General features: G+C 41.8%; 1 protein-coding gene across 5 annotated transcripts in view; it reads left to right on the plus strand.

Moving 5' to 3' along the window:
• The window catches only part of LOC109863688 (RNA binding protein fox-1 homolog 2), a 120,633-nt gene that overhangs the window by 33,596 nt on the left and 68,979 nt on the right, over positions 1 to 18,058 (plus strand). For all 5 annotated transcript variants that reach the window (XM_020444113.1, XM_020444112.1, XM_020444116.1 and 2 more), the window contains exons 2-4: positions 11,825 to 12,115; positions 17,073 to 17,336; positions 17,596 to 17,649. In XM_020444113.1, coding sequence (XP_020299702.1) covers positions 11,828 to 12,115; positions 17,073 to 17,336; positions 17,596 to 17,649 — 606 coding nt within the window. In that variant the 5' untranslated portion in view covers positions 11,825 to 11,827. The remainder of the gene's footprint in view (positions 1 to 11,824; positions 12,116 to 17,072; positions 17,337 to 17,595; positions 17,650 to 18,058) is intronic.

Consider the following 18,058-nt stretch of genomic DNA (forward strand, 5'->3'; position numbering starts at 1 on the left):
GTAACTTTCAAATGAATCTTTGTCGGAAAACTTGTCTCTTCCGTCTGAAAAATAATTAGAGAAATGAAATTAGTCAATACAATTGACTTAAATGTTGGACTATTAACGTCTTGATCAATTTTTGTACACAAACTTATTTAACTTACTATTTAATTAAGTAGATTTTAATACCTCATAAAAGTTATCTGTTGTCTTATCGAGAGTTTTTCATTTTGCTTGTACATATTACGACGAACAATTAAGTGTAAAAGGATATTAGATCGGCCTAACGCTGAAATTATTGGACACACTCGCTCATTTTTCAGTTAGCTGAACCGTGGCTTGGTGTATGTGTATGGTAGCTTCTCAAGGCCATCAGTGAAGCTAATTGAGTGTAACGACACTGTCATAAACTCGAGCTAGGCTGCAGCCTTTCAATGAGGCCACTCCGTCATTTGTCTATGCGGCGGGAAACTTAAAACGTCTTTTCATTTTATCTCCGAAAACACTCAGAATTCAGTCGTATCGTGTAGTCTTCTCATTGGTCCAGCGCTATTCGCAAATTTTATAACATTGCGCACATAAATAAATTAAAAACTTCTCCATCATACACGTATTAATTATCTAATTAATATTTAATTAGATAAGTAAATAGAGAAACAGTTAATTAAACAATTAACAACAGTTGTTTAATATGCTGCATATTTAAATGTCGCTTCAGCTTCTCTTAAAAATTAATCAAAAATAAAATACACATACTCGAAAACAATAAAAATAATATCTTGTATTTCTCATTCGAACGTTCTCGCCCAAGATGTCTTCTCATCTTGGGAATTGTCTTCAATTAAACTTGAGATTCTGACAGCATCTCGAGTTGCCGTTGATGCATGAGGAAAAATCGCGTGTGAACGACGCTTTAACGCGAACGGGAGACGCGCCGGCGATCGCTAGCGGAGCGTTGATGGTTTTTGATTGGCCGGAAGTGACGTCACAACGCGCGTCGCAAATCGCCGCAGTAATCCGTCGCTTTATATCTTCGGTCGCTTCGCCATGCCGTATTCTTTTCGCGTTCACTTTCGTCATCGTCATATTCTTCAACAATCTCTGCGCAGTTGAAGCTTTATTCGCCTGCTGCGTGTTGCTGACGCTTGTAAAGAGACAAAAACAGTTCACTTATTTCTATTTTTTGTTTCGAGCTGCGAATCGATTAAATTAAATGCTCATGAGGAGCGGATCGCATTGACGAATCTACATTGCAGAATCGTTTTATTGGCAGTATGAATAAAATCTAAAGATTTGAGAGAGAGGGAGGGGGGGACAATATATTGAATATATAAAAAAATATTTGTAATATGAAAAATATGTAATATAAATTATTATCGGAAACACCGAAGCATAATGAGAATAACGGGAATTTAAGCGTGGTTATTATTCGATATCAATCGCTATTTATGTCGAGAGATGTTTGAGGAAAAAAATACGTGTATTTACATAATAATTGGTTTTGAAGTGTTTCATTATGAAACTGTAGCAATGTGAAATTCAAACGTCCATCAAGTTTATAAACGAACAAATAGATATTTTAAAGCGTATTTCCAATATGTCTTTGGGTCATTCTTTCGCATCGAACATTCCATATATATATATATCCTGCTCGCTTTGACAGCCGGTAAAACCGATGGGTGATCCGATAAATCCCGGAGGATTTCGTGCGAACAATGCGCGCTCGAAAAGGAACGCGATCTGGACCGTTCCAACGAAGCTGCTGATTTTTGGAGGTTACGGTCGCGATACGGAGGCAGGTTAGTACGAATCGACCGGCGCGGCAGAGCAGCCCGAGCCTTCGGTGTAACCCCCTCCGTCCGTCGGCCGCGATCTCTCGAGCATGGGGTCTTTGTGTGCCGGGGATGGCACCGCGCCAAAATCCGTCCGAGCGATCCCCTCGTTCCCGAAGCGTCTACTAACGGTCCTGCGAAAACGAGCTCGCGGGCCTGGCACGTTCCATTTATCGTTCGTCTAGAAAATACGCCTTCCCCGCGGCAACGACGCCAAAAGGGTGTAAGGGCGCTGTCGAAATTTTTCATACACTACTTGCGGTAGAAACAAAATCTTTTTCTCTTATTTCGTACAGAAATCAACGTAACATGACAATTGTAACTTTTTCTCAGTCACAAATTAAGTAGCTCATTCTTCTGTAAATTATTATTTAATTCATTTAAATAATCGCATAAAGATGTTAAATTTTCTCTTTATAGAGAACACTAGTATCAGAACAGAGATGTATTGAAGCTTCTATCTAGACGCTTCGCTGCGTTGTAGAATCTCGATACGCTTATCAGAGTACTGTGCTCGGCATAGCAAGAACCGAATAACAGTAAAGTAGACGTTGCCCGCGATGTAATTTAAATTCCACCGTGCAAATCGGCAGGATTTGATTGGTTTTTTAACGTTTTAGTCGGAAATATCGAACGCGCTGTCGAACTTTTGAAAAATGTCAGATCTTTACGGTACAAAGAGTTTCTCGCAAGACGTCACGTATCACGGATGAAGCATACTTTGATATTTCTAGTTGCTACATTGAGAAATGACGTGCGATTTGTCGAACGCGGTATATCAATTCCGAATAAAAGAGAGACCGATATTTTCTCTCACAATCTCTTGGGTTGAAACAAAAAGTGGACGTGACAGTCGAAGTGAATCTGCCCCGAGGTCAAATTCAAGTTCTTCGGAAATGCGCGCGCTCTACTGTCACTCGTGAAAACTCGCACATGGCCTACCGCATGTCCGAAATTAGATCGGAATCGTCAGAGGAACGGAATTCTTTTTCCAACTGAATATTTCTGCTGTTCAGCTTGTTAGTGGCGTTGTTGTCTTGTAGTAGAAAAAATACTGTCACAGAGAGAAGGAGGGAGAGAGATTCCGTAATAATAACTAAAAGCTTTTACTACAACGTGATATATTTTTTTTATGCAAGTATCATCTTTCGAAATGTATAAGTGAGAAACTTCGTCATCGCTTATTAAAAAAATTTTGAAAATATTTGATGACCTCTTAGAAACGCCGCGCGCAATATCTTTCTAGGAAACTCGCCGTTAGAATCGATAATCTTGCCGAGTTAACGATGGTGGAGCGATGTAACGACCGGAGCGTGTAACACAGTCCACCGGGTTTCATCCTTAAGAGTCTTCTAATTTATACGCCTGAATAGTCCATTATGAGCCTAACAACACGGAGACCCTTATGAGAAATTATCTCCTTCAATTTCCTTTCCGATACTCGCTAATTTTATCTCTCTCTCTCTCTCTCTCTGTCTCTCTGATACGCTCGTTATAGTTTTCAGTCACAAAAGTTGAAATTCGCGAACTTTCCAATAGCGCGCTCTCACATTTGATTTGTGAATGATGTATTATTCAAGGCGTATGCTACGCGAAATTGTTGAAAATAACGATAGATCGACTTAGTTTTTTAATATCGTTAATGTCCCAGCTGTAACAACTTTTCAAATCTAAAATTTGCTACAATGAGACCACTTTTGTATTTTTACGTTATTCACTTACTCTCTTTCGCTAGATTCTCGTTACTTTTTCTCGTTTTCCTCTTATCGCTATTTTTACGATACATGTTTCGAGTGAACGTACGTCCTCGAAAGTACGACGTAAATATCTACCCTTCTATCTCTGTCTCTCTTCTCTCTTTCTCTTTTGTTTCTCTCTCTCTCTCTCTGTCTCTCTCGAAGCTATTGCGCGTATCCTTTGTAGATGAACAATGTACAGAAGGGGAGAATGAGAGAATAAGCCCGGAAAGGGTTCATCTTTCGAGGGGGTAATGTCATGCCCGAATAATAATGCTCTCATTGGGTTAGCAGCGGTTCTCAACTGTATCGACGTATTAATTTTTCACGATTTTGCACGAGGTTTCGCAGAAATTTCCTTTATCCCCGTGGGGATAAAACAAAATCACGCAAAAACTCTCCTTTATTCGATTACAATAGATTATGATCAATGTCTAAAGTTCATAACATGCCGCATTTTCGAAAACGCTCTCTTTTACGTTGAATGCGACACCCATGCGCACACAGCGCTCTACATTCACGGTTAAAATTAATTTCGTGAATTTTCCGCGGAAAATTGACGTTACGAAATTTCGCATAAAATCCGTCTTTAATGCCGCGCTACATTTCCTTCACAAGTGACTTGCCGGAGAACTCCCATTTTCCCGGGTAAGCCTCTTGTTATGGTAAGAGGGTCGAAGCCGTCCGTTATACTCCGGCACGGAGGAGAAAAGGGCAGAGAGGAGAGGTTGACAACATTTTAGCATTCTGTATTAATAAGCGTCTGACGACGAAATCTTAATTATAAAATGGCTGCCGTCAGTCACAAAATTGATCGGACGAACTTTATCGCGCGCGAAGGTGACCCATTCTCTGATCCGTTAATTACCTCGAGTCGACTGTTGAATCATTTTTATCCGGCTTTATAACACTCTTTGGTGAAGAAGTCGGTACGTAATTACTAAGTAAGTTTCGGGATTGAAAGAGTTAAACCGGAAGCGCGCGCGCGCACACACACACACAAGCGAGAGCAATATCGTTGAAAGAAACCTTTCTCTCTTCGTGAAGATATACCTTGAATAGTTTGACTGTTCTCATAAGATACTGGTGTTTCAAGGCTTCTATTAATTGTAGAATAACACACACGTCAACAACGAAGAGTCCGCTATGATATTTAGAGAGTAGAAATATTCACTTACAATTTCAGAATTTCGAACATCATTTTTAACTCGACACTTTCGTCGAGATGCAATCCGGAGATTAGCAAAAAAAAGTACACGAGTCCAGTCAGCCGTTTTTCGAACGCGATTTCATCTTCGGACTCGACGAACGACAAAATTTCGTTACGTTGGTTGCCTGACGTCCTCCCGGAGGACGCGGAATTTTTCAATTTCCTGCCTCTCGCTTCGCGATTTCTCCTCTCGATGCTCGTATTTCGCGAGTCTCGAGATACTGGACTCATTTCCGAGTTGACTCTCACGTCGGATTCGGCGCACGCGTCGTTGATAAGAGTTTGTTTCGCGTTTAGACGATTTACGGAAAACTTTCGCGAGACAATGTATTGCGCGCACATAACGATATCAATTCACGCGGTCGAATAGTTGTCGCGAAACCGCTTCAAAGGCACCGCTTGGCGTACTGTGTGGCGATGCAAGAGCTGATTTTATTACTCTGCTCTGCGCACACGCACACATACACACACACAGACTCTCTCTCTCTCTCTCTCGTACTGTAAACGCGATTGTCGATGAAATAGCGTATAAATGGCTCGAAACGCGTTTAGATGTTTATCTTTGGGCTACGCGTTTGTCGTCAGTGTACTATCAGAACGATCGGGCGAATCGGTCGAGTGTAGTTTGACCTTTTCGCGGTTTACAGAAACGCACGCTCTTTGCGATAAAAGCACGGTGACTTTTGCTTTTGATCATCATCGGTAAATAAATATGACTGTAACAATGTGTACATTTTTATTAAATCTAATTGGAATAACATACCGCGCATACAAAATTTATTCTGTGAAACGCGAAATGAACAGAAACTGTGAAACGAGAGAAATATGGCAAGAATAAATATCAAGACGACATCGCGCAAAAGCAGTGTTTATAGCCAATAAAGTCTCGGTGATGCGTAAAATTTCTTCTGTAATCTTAGACCCGCACGGAGATAAATATAGTTTAACGATAATAAAACTCGTATAAAAGCTGAGTTCTCATTCTTTTTTTTTTTGACAGAGAAATTCTTCGCGGTCTGTAATGATAAAAAACACGCGAAATTCTCCGCCGCTGTGATATCCTCGAGCGTGTATGTTCCGACGAAAATAGCGATTGCCCCGCGGAAAGGAAGCGCGTAGTCAACATTAGGTACAGTAGTGCGTGCAAACTTTACGTGCACACGTAGGAAGAGAAACGGACGCGTCCCACACACGCTTGACAAAACAGACTGAACTCCCTTTGAAATTGTCAATTCGTCGACTGGTAAACACAAGTACTCTCTGTGATTACTCAACCATAAACGTTCGGAGCGGTACATACACGTTTGTTGATCGTTATCGAGCAACATAGACCGATCTGTCCTCCGAGTCGCGGTTCCTTACCGCTACTTTCATGCGAGGGCAAACATCGTCCGGCTGGAAGATACACAGCAACGAGCATGACAAATAGAATTGTTACGCTCGGGTCGCGGATTCGAAGTGACTAAACGACTCAGGGAATTCTTACGAACACGTGCACTTTATTCGCAAATCTACAAATTTCCATAAAATATTGAAAATCAAAGCTTCTTCGTCGAACGTTCGAACAGTTCCGATTCTAATTTGAATTTGATAACTTTGTAATCAACGCGTTGGTCATCTGCTCTCGTCAATCGAATTGAACACTGTCAATTCTTAATACTCGGTGTCGATAAAAAATGCATTCCGCAACAGTGCACAGCATTTTTATTCGACTTTCTTAATCGATTTACCGTCGATATACAGTCCTGTGATTTATGTTTTATCCAACGTTCTGACAATTAATTAATATGAATGTTTATCGAGCGATGATAGATTACTGTCGAACTGTCCGTACGTCTCTCCGATGAAAGAATCGCAAACAAAACATATAGATTTAACCAGGATGACTTTACCGCGGAATACGAAATAGACGCACGCGAAGTTATTTACGTAACGTTTCTCATTACGTGACGGAAGAGCCGATCGATGTCGACGATCGATTGCGGATGTAATTACCACAGACCTCTCTTCCATGTGACTTTTACGCTTTGCCGTGTACGTGCGCATCGACTACTAGCTGTGCAACATAAGATCGCAATGATGCAGCCGGGCACTCCCATCAAATGGGCGATTTCCTTCGCGCGGCAAAGAGACGCCGAGCCGCGGTTCTCTCACGAGGACAGGGCCCGCTATTGACCGGCAACAAGACGACCGGCCGACGCCTCGTCTTATTACGAGAGGAGGGCCCAAGTGGCCCGAGCGGTGTGAACGCGCTCTGTTCCCGACTCGGGAAGAGACTCTTTAGAGAAACGTTCTCCACTGGCAACGGGCCATCCATTAACGCGAATTAGAGTATTTAACTCGGCGAGCGAGGAGAACGAGGAAGAGTGCGATCGCGAGAGAGAGAGAGAAAGAGAGGGAAAGAAAGAAAGAGGGGGAGTCAGGAATGAGAATGGAGGCGATCGGACTCTCGCCCGCACCGCATTACAACCAATTGGCTGGATCGTCACGATTTCGTCACCGACGAGAACCAAAATATATACGTCTATCCTAACAATAGCGAGTCGCGTGATAACCTTAATTTGAAAATTTCACGGTGTGAGCAGCAAAGTTTTACACGAAACACGCAGTTGCGTAAAAAAAACGGCGTAACGAAAACGAAGGAAATGCTGTAAAACGGTTCTACGATTTTCGTCGGTGCTCTTTGAAGTTTACCCGACGTGCGGGAGGATACTCAGATCAGAAATATTACGTAATAAAGAGTTGATTTCCTCATCGCGTGCCTCTTTTTATATATCGTCGTCGAACGATTCCTTAATCATAGAACGACAAATCTGTCTCCTTTTCCTTCCACAAAGTACACAGAAAAAGATGTACTATCGGATGCGCTTTAAGCTTTACCGGTTGGAAAACATCCCGCTGTCTCTCTTCCTCCTTCTATCGAGCCGCGGCGTTCGCTATTGATTTCAGGTTTATTCTTGGCGGCTCGCGTTCGCTTTGCTGGCGTCAAAACATCGAAAGGACGAGGTAGGGTGGCCACCGCACACCACCAGTCTTTTGAAACCCCCAATAATCCAAGAGCAGATCGCTGTCGCGAAAGCTTAAACCGCTCCATGTCGACACACTCTCGTGTAAGCACTCAAAACGAAAGCCCGATGCTTAAATTACGAGCACTCCGTTTATGTATTGCGCGCGCGCAAGTGTGCGCACGTGTACATCTGCCGCTGAATTATTATTGCTCGCTTTCTGGATACGACGTAATGGCTGTTGGGCTGTGCTTTACGGAAGAGCAGCAGTGAATAACATCTTCGCAAAAGCCGAACTTGATGCATCTTCATAATATGTAAACGTGTAATTGTTACACCATAGATTTTCAAAAATGATAGTTTTATCATTTTTTAAATATTATTTGCACAGTGTCCAGGTTTATTATAAAGTTAACTCATTTGAAAAGCATATATAATTCTCCGACTGTTTAATTAGAAATTATAATCATCTTGACTGTAATAATTTATCTTGCGAAACTGCGCAAATTTATATACAGCGGTGGCAATCAAATATTTGACATTCGCGTTAGATGAAAACGAGTTAATCTGCAGAAAGCAGGCGAAGAGTTTTGCATGAATTAAAAGATTAAAATATAACAGTCTGCATTACTGACCTAATTACGATACGTTTTATTTCCTTCAATTTAGCGAGCTAATTTATTTTCACAACATCGTCCGCGCTTTGTTATATTCAAACATATAAGTTTGTAAAATCCTCGCGGCCCCGTTTGCAATATAATTCATATAAATTATTAAATTGCGAAATGCTATGTGCGCGCGAAACTTTGCGCGCAAGCCCAATGATGAGACAATTGTGCAGTTCGCTTCAATTCGCACAATTTGCTGCAACTCGCACGAAATAGCTTCTTCCCGTCGTTAGAGCATTCGCTTTTTCTACTGCCAATTCCAACAACGTTGATCCTCCGCCGCAGATCGACAAACCAGTTCCCTGATTTGCCGATTATCTGCCTCCCAACCTCCCAATTTTGGTCGATAAGACAGACACTGTGTGCACGCGAAAAGTGCCATCTTGTTTGGTCGATGGCACTCTCGAAATAGGTCATTTATCTGATACATATATACAATGTGTACATGCACACACGTTCCGTTGGGATAATTCTGACATTTCAAAGTTCGTACCAGTTCCTCCCAACATATGAGGTGTAATATTAACGATGTAATTTCTGTTGAATACTCTATTACGGGTGAGATTGCAATACATAGGGTTATCTCCCTTCGCGCTTAAAGTATTTTTTATACAGTCACAATGGAGATAAACATAAAAAAATACTGTTTTTTAAAATAAATTCTGAATTTTGTTAAACACATATCGCGCTTTTTAATCCAAATCGAATCGATAGTTTTCCGACAATTAAATTGAAGTTAATATTGGTCGAGTTAGAGCGCCGCGGCGCCCGTGAATTCGACGAGGAGATGAATCGCGTAACCATTCGGAGATAACCATTTGTTCGAATATCCAATTAAGCAATATGAGTGCATTGCGCTCTCACAAACGGAATGAGAAGCGTTTCGTCATTCATTCTCTACGCCCGAGGAAGCTGATCGAATTAGCGTGGCGTCATTAAAATTTTTTTCATTATGCTCGTACATGCGATCTTCGTGGGGCCCAGCATGGCGACACGCTTCGCTGGCGTCGAAGGGGAAGCATGCTCTGAATGGTCCCTTGTATGTAGCGCCGCCGTACGAAAAGCGTCATTCTGTCCGCGAGCTAACAAAAATTTTACTAGCAGACGATAAAAAACTGTCGTTGACCGAGCGAGAATAAGACGATCACTTTAAACAAAATTAAATATGACAAACGCGTTAACGTAAGTTTGACACAAGCGAGCACACAAGTAAAAAATATAAGATCGCTAATATTTTATTCAAACGTGTGTGCAGAGTCTAGAGAAAACTTCCGGCTGTAGAATCCCGCGAGCGTAAACGTGACTTAAATTTGATTCGATTTAACACGCCTCGAGAGTTTAATTTTAACACGTCGCGAACTTCCGGCAGCCATCACGACGAAGACATTTCGACTCTGTAACGCGACGAAAATTCCAGCAGAGATCCGCTCTTGTCAAGAGGCACGGTAGTTTTTAAAGACATGTGACTAAAGTCACATGACTTTAGACACGTGTTGTTTTTTCATTTCTTTCTCTCTATTTTTTGAGTTTTTTTTTTTTAGTTTGATTTTCATGCGTTATTTCTGACATCTCTCTATGTGTATTATATGATTTGTAAAACGGTTTATGCTATGCTGCGTTTTTTTGTGTGTTGAGGAGTACTGTAATACTTACCGCAACGTATATTAGAAAAATCACTTAACGGAGCAACTAACGACGACGGTCGGAAGCCGTTTTTATATTTCTTCGGACTTACCGGACCGACGGATTAATGCGTTTTTAATTCTCATCTTTTATTAAAGAGTAAAGTTCTTTATCTTCGTAACGATGAGTCTTTGCACGTGAATTGTGTGTAGCGTCCCGGCCAATCCGAAGATATATTTCCCTCTCAGCGAGGGAAAATTAGGTCGGGATCACCCTTTTCACGTGTGTGTACGTGCGCTTCGCTGTACTTACTCCCTCTTTCGTTGATATTGAGCTACGGAATAAGGAGTAGTCGAAGGGCGAAGTTAGGTAGACCCGATACTTCTCGCGCGGAACTTCTATCCTATTCGCCGCGAGGTCTTTTCGAAAGGTTCCCTCTTCTCGGGAAAATGTAGTACTTCACGTGACCTTTTATCGATTGTCCCTGAAGAGAAGAGCAACGCTTTCTCCCGAATTATCTTCTTTCTTTCGCCGTGTCTTTGCTGCTCATCGGTAGATTCTTTTTCTTAATGTCGCCGATCGTGATCAGACTTCGGGAAATTCGGTCCGTCCCTCTCGCGGGTTTGTTCGCGTTTCACTTGCTCTATGTGTTCGTATAATTGAATCTCGGCAGAAAAAATTGTCTTCGTGATACAAAGTTTGAGAGAATGATTGAATTTGTGTGTACGCGCGGTTCCCCGACTGTAATTGAAATTGCATTAAACTTTGCGAAACCATGTTTCGAAAAGAAAAAAACATTTATATAGACAGCGCAATAAATAAAACTAAATATCGGAATTTTTTAATTTCAATCTACAGTTCGCGTTTCTGAGTATAGTATGTATGAAATTACGACGTAAAATATATATTGAAATAGATTTCTCATAGTCTGAATGTAGAAAAATGAAACATTAAATTGCGCTATATTTCACAATGTTATATCGTCGTCACTTTTGAAATTTTCGTTTTACAAATGTGAGTTGTTAATTTATCAGTCAAGACAAGGATATCAGAAACAAGCGTGAGGAATCATCCAGATCCGCGGTACTTTGTTGCTGTCAGATCTTTCGTAATTGCTGATACCGAGACCTTCATTTCTCAGACTTAACAAAGAACACCGTAGCTCTCTCTTCGGAAAAGTTCATCTCCGTTCGCTCTCGTATCGGCGAAATCCGGTCTAAATCGAGTTTTCAGAAAAATGCTCAAGGTAGGAATAACAAATGGCCCCTTGCTCTCCCGTAGCTGCGCGGTGTCGAGGGGGCGTTCAGAAATAATCTCGAAAGAAGGGAGAAACTGGACAAACCATCTGTAACCTGCCACACGCGCGAGATTGTGGATGGCGCGACCCGGGGCCGAACCATAAATTATAGTTACCCTCCGCTGTCTATGGTAAATCGTTCGCCTCGCCGTGGAACTCTTCTTCCTGCTTCTCCTCCTATATATAGAGATCCTCTTTGTATGTAAACTCGTTTCCATTATCGCGAAACTATACAAGATTTTATCGAATATTGATGAGTTTTCTCGCGTATGTTTGTATACGCTATATTATATTATTAGTTATCAAAGAATGTGTATTGGTTTACAATGCTTCTCTCTATCTCTTGTCTCACTAGAGAACCGAAATATTTTTCATAATAAAATAGTTCCTAATATATTGATGTTTCATGTGGATTTATCGTTGCAAGTAAAAATTGTCATTATTAACGGAAAATTCTATTTTCTTTTGCAGCATATGGTGCAGACAGGGATGGCTGCGCCTTATGGTGGGGGTGTCTTCCCACCTCCGGTGAACGGAGTTGCAGGCGTCGTGGGGGCGGCTGGTGCAGCCGGTGACGTTAAGCCACCACCGCCAGTGCCGGTAAAGGAGGAGAACGCCGGTGCGCCTCAGCAACCACCCCCGGCCGGCGGGCCCCAAGTGCCGCCCGCCGCGGGCGCGCCACATCCCTCCGCCCCTGGTGCGCCGACAGCTACCAGCTTCAGTCCGCCTCCGCCTCCAAATGGAGTTGATCAACAAGCCATCGTAAGTTCTCATCTTTAATTAACGTCTTTGACTTCTGCCGACAAGTCGATTTAATCAATATCGACTAAATATTTTTTTTTTTTTTTAATGATTGCCTAATTCTCGACAGAGAGAGAAGTCTCATGTGCAATACGACAAAATATATATATATCATAGAATTATATTTTTTTACCAATACTCGCTCAATTTCATTAGTCTCATAAAGTAATGAAAGAAATTTCAGATTCTTTGGAAAACATTTTTCTCCAAGCATTTCGTTATACTAGGTCATGCAGCTTATATATCATAGGCTCTCGTTAGAGTAGTTAGTTTCTTTTGCAAACGTTGTCGTGTGGCTCGTGACAATGCGTAATTTCACATTGCGATCCGACGAAGTGGCCTCTCTCGCGAGCAAGTGTTCTTTCGAGAATCTAGTGTACACCGGAGAACCTCTTTTCGAACTGTACACCTCTCTTCCTTTCTTCCTCCTGTTTTCCAGAGCGAAGAGAGAAGGTGCGGTCGTCGTCTTGTCACGTAGTTGCGGCGACGGTCAATGATTCCAGACACGTATGAATGGAGAGGAGACGTCGTCGCATTGGCGACGAGAGAGTGAATTCCGCGAAGAGGGCCCTTGTAATTCATAACGGAATGCGCGTTGATGTGCGAAGGGTTATTTACCCCGGCGAATAAAAGAATTTCCGCTTTTCTCTCTCTCTCTCTCTCTCTACATGCGGTTCATAAAGCAAGAAATGTGCATTTTCTTGCGAGATATATAGAAGAGATAATGCCGTGACTATTTAGAGTCTCTCGGAAACATACGCATTTTTTTCTTGATCGTTTGTTTCAAGCGCATTTTTATTTTTCATATTTGACTTTTAAATTTAAGTAAACTTGTCATGTCTGAGAAAAAAGAAAATAAATTGCGGTTTTCGTGACATTTTCGAATTCAACCATTAATAACAAACATGACAACGATCGATCACGACGCAATTTCAATTTCCTTTCCGTTCGAAAACGGTCGGTGAGAAAACGTCACTCGGTACAGATATTACGAGAGATATAATCCGGCGCCATTAATTCACTTGAAATTCATATTCCGCGTCGACGGTGCGTGGAAAGCCGAAGCTACAATGCGTTTTCGCTACGACGCGTCGGTCGGGTGTCTCTCCCCCGATTCATTACCATTCGGAGATGTCGCACAGTCGGGTTTCCTCCCTCTGTGATTTACGGTCACCACCGTGGGTTACGAACCGCGGTACCATAACGACGGGATAACGACGACGATCGCGTTAATGCTAAATAAATATCGGGAAAAGGTCGGATACTCGCGGTTCGCGACGATAATTGATTTCGCGCTCGGTCGCGTTACAGAATGCAAAAGCATCACTTTTATGTATCATTGCGATATTGTATGCATAACGAATGCGGTGACAAAAGTAATGTTTATGGAAATTTCAGTGTAATTCATCACCGACAACAACGACCGTTAATGTAGATCGCGCGGGTATTTCTCGTTTATTTCTCGCGCGCGTTTATTTTTGACTTCCCGCACAGAGCGCAAATGTGATTTTTTTATTTCTTTTTTGACTTTATTAGCCGAGTTTTCCTCAACTCTCTATAATATTGCAACGCACTGCATAATCCTGGATTCACCAGAACAATAGAACGCTGCGCGCACCGTTATAACACGCACGTAGCATCCATATATTCCGTATACACACACATCCGCGCATATGGTGCGTGCGTTTCTAGTTATCTGGCGGCATACAGATGCGCAATGGCGGCTCTCGAGTTTCCCAGCATTAGGTGAAACGCCGTTGTCCTCTTTCAAGTTAACTCGCACGAGACGACCCTCGTTTTAACAATCCGCCGTCTGAATAGCTTCCTGCGAAAATTTCGATGGCGCGCGGCGTTCGCGACCGCGGCGGCACGACCGGAAGTAATCCGGTTTTGTAACGTACATGTACATCATCGTGCCTATATTTTTTAAATTAGCGGAATTGTATTTGACAAAGAGAGACACTGCAGAAATTTCTCTCCGCTCGTGATTATTTTTGAAATTGAAACTACTTCGCGCATAAAATAATTTTAGGAATACGATATGTATGCGCACAGTTTCTGTGTAGCCATTATTGTGATTATACCTCTTATGTTAGTTCTTTATAAAAGTCGTCTCAGAGCTTCTGCGTGCTTTCTTTCACATATTTTATACTTAGCAGCAATTTTAAATTGGACGAGGAATCAGCAGATGAAAAGAAACACGAGAATCTTGAGACATTCTGTACATATTCTGAAGTATCGTAAAGAGCGGAAATTTCTTTGGCTTTATTTTTTTTCCTCGCTCGCTCGCTAAAAGCGTCAGCGGTATTCAGAGCGACGTTCGTTAGTTGCCGAGAAGTCGAGGCCGCTTTGCCGGCACTCGAATACGCTGAAGAGGAACTTGCTATTCGCCGAGTTCACCGGCGCGAAACTTCGCAATATGCGCTCGCGCAGAGGGTTCGAAAATTTGCCTGCATCTCTCTTTTCGCTTTTCTTCCACGGCGACTCGCCGTTAATGAATATAAAGTCGCGACCGCCGTCGTCTGGAACTTTCTGAAATTGTCAGATATAGCGGACGAATTATGCCCGTCCGCCCGGCACTCTCCAACGCCAGATTATCCGCGCTGTTCATGCATTGCGCGTTGTTTTATTGTTTTTCGCCGCATTACGCCGAGATTTCATTCGGAAGCATTAGGACCTTTGCAAAGCAGTAAGCGCTTTTCTTGATCACTCTTTGGTTACTTGAGTTTCTTCGCTTACAAAAGATTAGAAACTTTGCAGAACTCGAAAAATACCGACATTACTGCAAACTCTTGGTTTAATTTTTAAATCGCGCAGATACTAAAAATATCGAACCGAGCATTTGCAGAAGCTAAATTACAATAATACGCCTTTTATCAAAAACACGCGTACTTTAATACATCAGTAATAACCTTCAAATGTTTATCTGTAAACAGTAAAGTGTTCTTATAAGCACAGTGGGACATTTCTGAACTTCTCGAAATTTTATTTGAAATATGTATCGGAACAACTTTTGTTCGATGTAAAATGCATTGATTTCTCGCGAGAGAAGACACAAGTAAAAGTTAACAGCGGTAATTTGTCGGACGGATGTATTTCCATTCTTTTGTCGTAAATCTTTTTGTTGATCCTTTAAGGAGAGCGGGGACCGGAAAGGTCTGAAGAGCAAACAAATAGCTCGAGTTTTGGAACTATAAATCCTTGCCGTGGAAACGACATGTCTCTATTATTCATACCGGGCTAAAAGCTTCTCGAACTGTACAGAATTTGCGAACGTTTCCCCGCTTGATGACATTATCCGTCTTCTGCGGTTTGCATAATTTGTCGGATTTATCTTGCACGTAAACTTCTCGTGCGTTCCCGCATGTGCGCGCGATGATTTGTGCGCATCTAATTCGGTTGGCGCTAATTTTATATACACGCGAAAACGCACATCGCGCACTACATTGAACAATAAACAACTGTCGACGAGAATTTATTTCTTTCTGCTTTCCAGTCGCAATAAGGAAAATGGATTACTAATCACAAATAACGGTTTTATGTATTTCCAATGATTGGCGAGAAAGTAGCGCAGCTGCGTCTGATCGCACGAGGGAGAGTGCGCGCATTCTCACTCGACTGCCGCCGTTAGTAGTGCAGCCGTGATAAGGTCGGCCATTCGGCTGACCACTTCCAGATATTACCACTCGCAGCTTCCGCCGAGTTTCCGACTTAACGTAAACGATCATATTCTTGTTTTATATGTGTTGCGGTACATGTACACGTTCGCGGTAAATCATTGTTTACAACCCGCGTGAGATTGGATGGACTTGGATAACGGTCGTACATATATATCTATATCTTAGACGTTTTAATTGCGCGCGTAATACGAAAAACGTGTGGTGAAGAACGTTATGTGTACTTTAAACGATTTACACATTTCTCGCTAATGACGTATTTTTAGCTTCGCGCGTAAAAACTTTACAGTGCGAGAAGTTAGAATTTGTAAAATTCCGTAAAACTTTAAAATAGGAAGTTATATCTCTGTGCGGCAGGTAGGGTAGGTAATTTATTACGTTGAAAAAGAGAATTATCAACACAAAATCATTGGCAGTGATTTACCACTTCGTCGGTGTAATCAGTCACAGCGCCACGCAACAGCGTTATGCACCGCGTTTTTCAAGCGTAAGAAGTTAATAAAATTCTCTCTCTGTCTAGATATAAAGAATCACGTAAGTGCGTGCTTAAATAAATATAAATAATTGTTATCACATTGTATAACGTTTCTGACTAATTAATCCTTTATGCGGTATTTTCCAAGATATGTCGAGTACATTATTACATATTAATCGTAAGCTACACAAATTGCAAAAGTTAATCCAAATATAATATAACGTGTCACATCGTGTCACAGAGCAATGTTTCATCATTTCTCTAACTCAGTCATTATTATACCTCGCGTCAACTCTGTGTTACCGTTCGTATTATGTCAACGTGCATTATAGTTTCCAACGCCGAAGTTGGATCGCGAACTAAACTTCGCAGTTGCGTTGTTTGCGCTATTTATTAGCCTTGACAGTTCCACGTTTCTTTTTTTTTTTTTTTTTTTTNTTGATTTACTTGTTCGCCGTGCGCTAATTACTTGACACGTCGTTTATATCTGTTTCTCCAGTAAGCTAAAACTTTTCATCTCTATTTATATTCACATGTTTCTCACATAATAAATCGTGCAAATGTTTGAGATTTTATTTCTGAATGAACAAAACTCGTTCAAGTCGTCAGAAATTCGGTCTGAGGAAACAGAAGCCTCGAAAGTGTTACTTTTCCATTACAAGTCCTATTGTGTCAATTGTGTTCCGTACGATTGTGCGGTTTCTTAGTTTTTTATTGCGTCATTAGGGGAAGAGGCACGTTTGAAATGTCTGTTTTCCGACGACAGTCGGAGGTATTCCAGGCTGCGGTCGCGGCAGCGGCGGTTGCTGCTGCGGGAGGTGGCGGTCAACAACCAGCGCCGACACCGGGACCTGGCAATGAGAGTAACCCCGACGGTGGAGTGGAGGCCGCGTTGGCACCTGTCACCTCGGGCGCGACGACACCGGCAACAGCGACACAAGGCACCGACCTCAAAGGTCAACCAAAGCGTTTACATGTCAGCAACATACCCTTCCGCTTCCGAGACCCTGACCTCAGGGCAATGTTCGGGGTAAGTCGATTTCTATCTTCTTGTTTATTTTGCGAACTGTGTCTTATTCATGGATATGGTCTTCCGCCATGAAATCGCGAGGCTTACAAATTGCGTTTACTTTTCTATTTTCTGTTGTTTTTTGCTTTTATCTCCTTGAGATACTTAAAAAGATTTTTCTAGCGAAGTACAAAGTTTTCCATTAAAACTTACTTTGATACCAATTACTACCATATCTTGTGTCAGACTGAACCCGGAACACGGTTTTGTTTCTTTCCAGCAATTCGGGCCAATTCTGGATGTGGAAATCATATTTAACGAAAGAGGAAGCAAGGTAAGCTTACGTCGCCCTTAGGCTGCGAGCCACCCCTGTCAACCCACTCTCGATAATATCGTTTAGTTTTAAGCTAATATTGTCGCCGAACGAAATCCTCGCATCCACAAACGTATCTTTTACATTTTCTCTGTGGATTTCTACGCCTCTGGATAAAATTTGAACGTAGAGCATAATTATTCGAATTACCAAGCACATACATGTAGTTTTCAAATTCCAAATATTGTTTGTACATCAAATAACGTGAGATAAGAGTATTTTTCACAAATTTTACAGAAACCTACGTTTACAGCAATTACTTGTCGAATGTGCGCGTTCGCGTTTTACATCATTTTATTATTTATTCTTTTCGCCGATCTTATGTTCACGGCATCCATGAAAATTGGCGCCGCGAACGTGACTCGATTTT

The sequence above is a fragment of the Pseudomyrmex gracilis genome, unplaced genomic scaffold (genome assembly GCF_002006095.1).
Source record: "Pseudomyrmex gracilis isolate BER0280 unplaced genomic scaffold, ASM200609v1 scaffold_12, whole genome shotgun sequence".
In the NCBI taxonomy this organism is placed as follows: Eukaryota; Metazoa; Arthropoda; class Insecta; order Hymenoptera; family Formicidae; genus Pseudomyrmex; species Pseudomyrmex gracilis.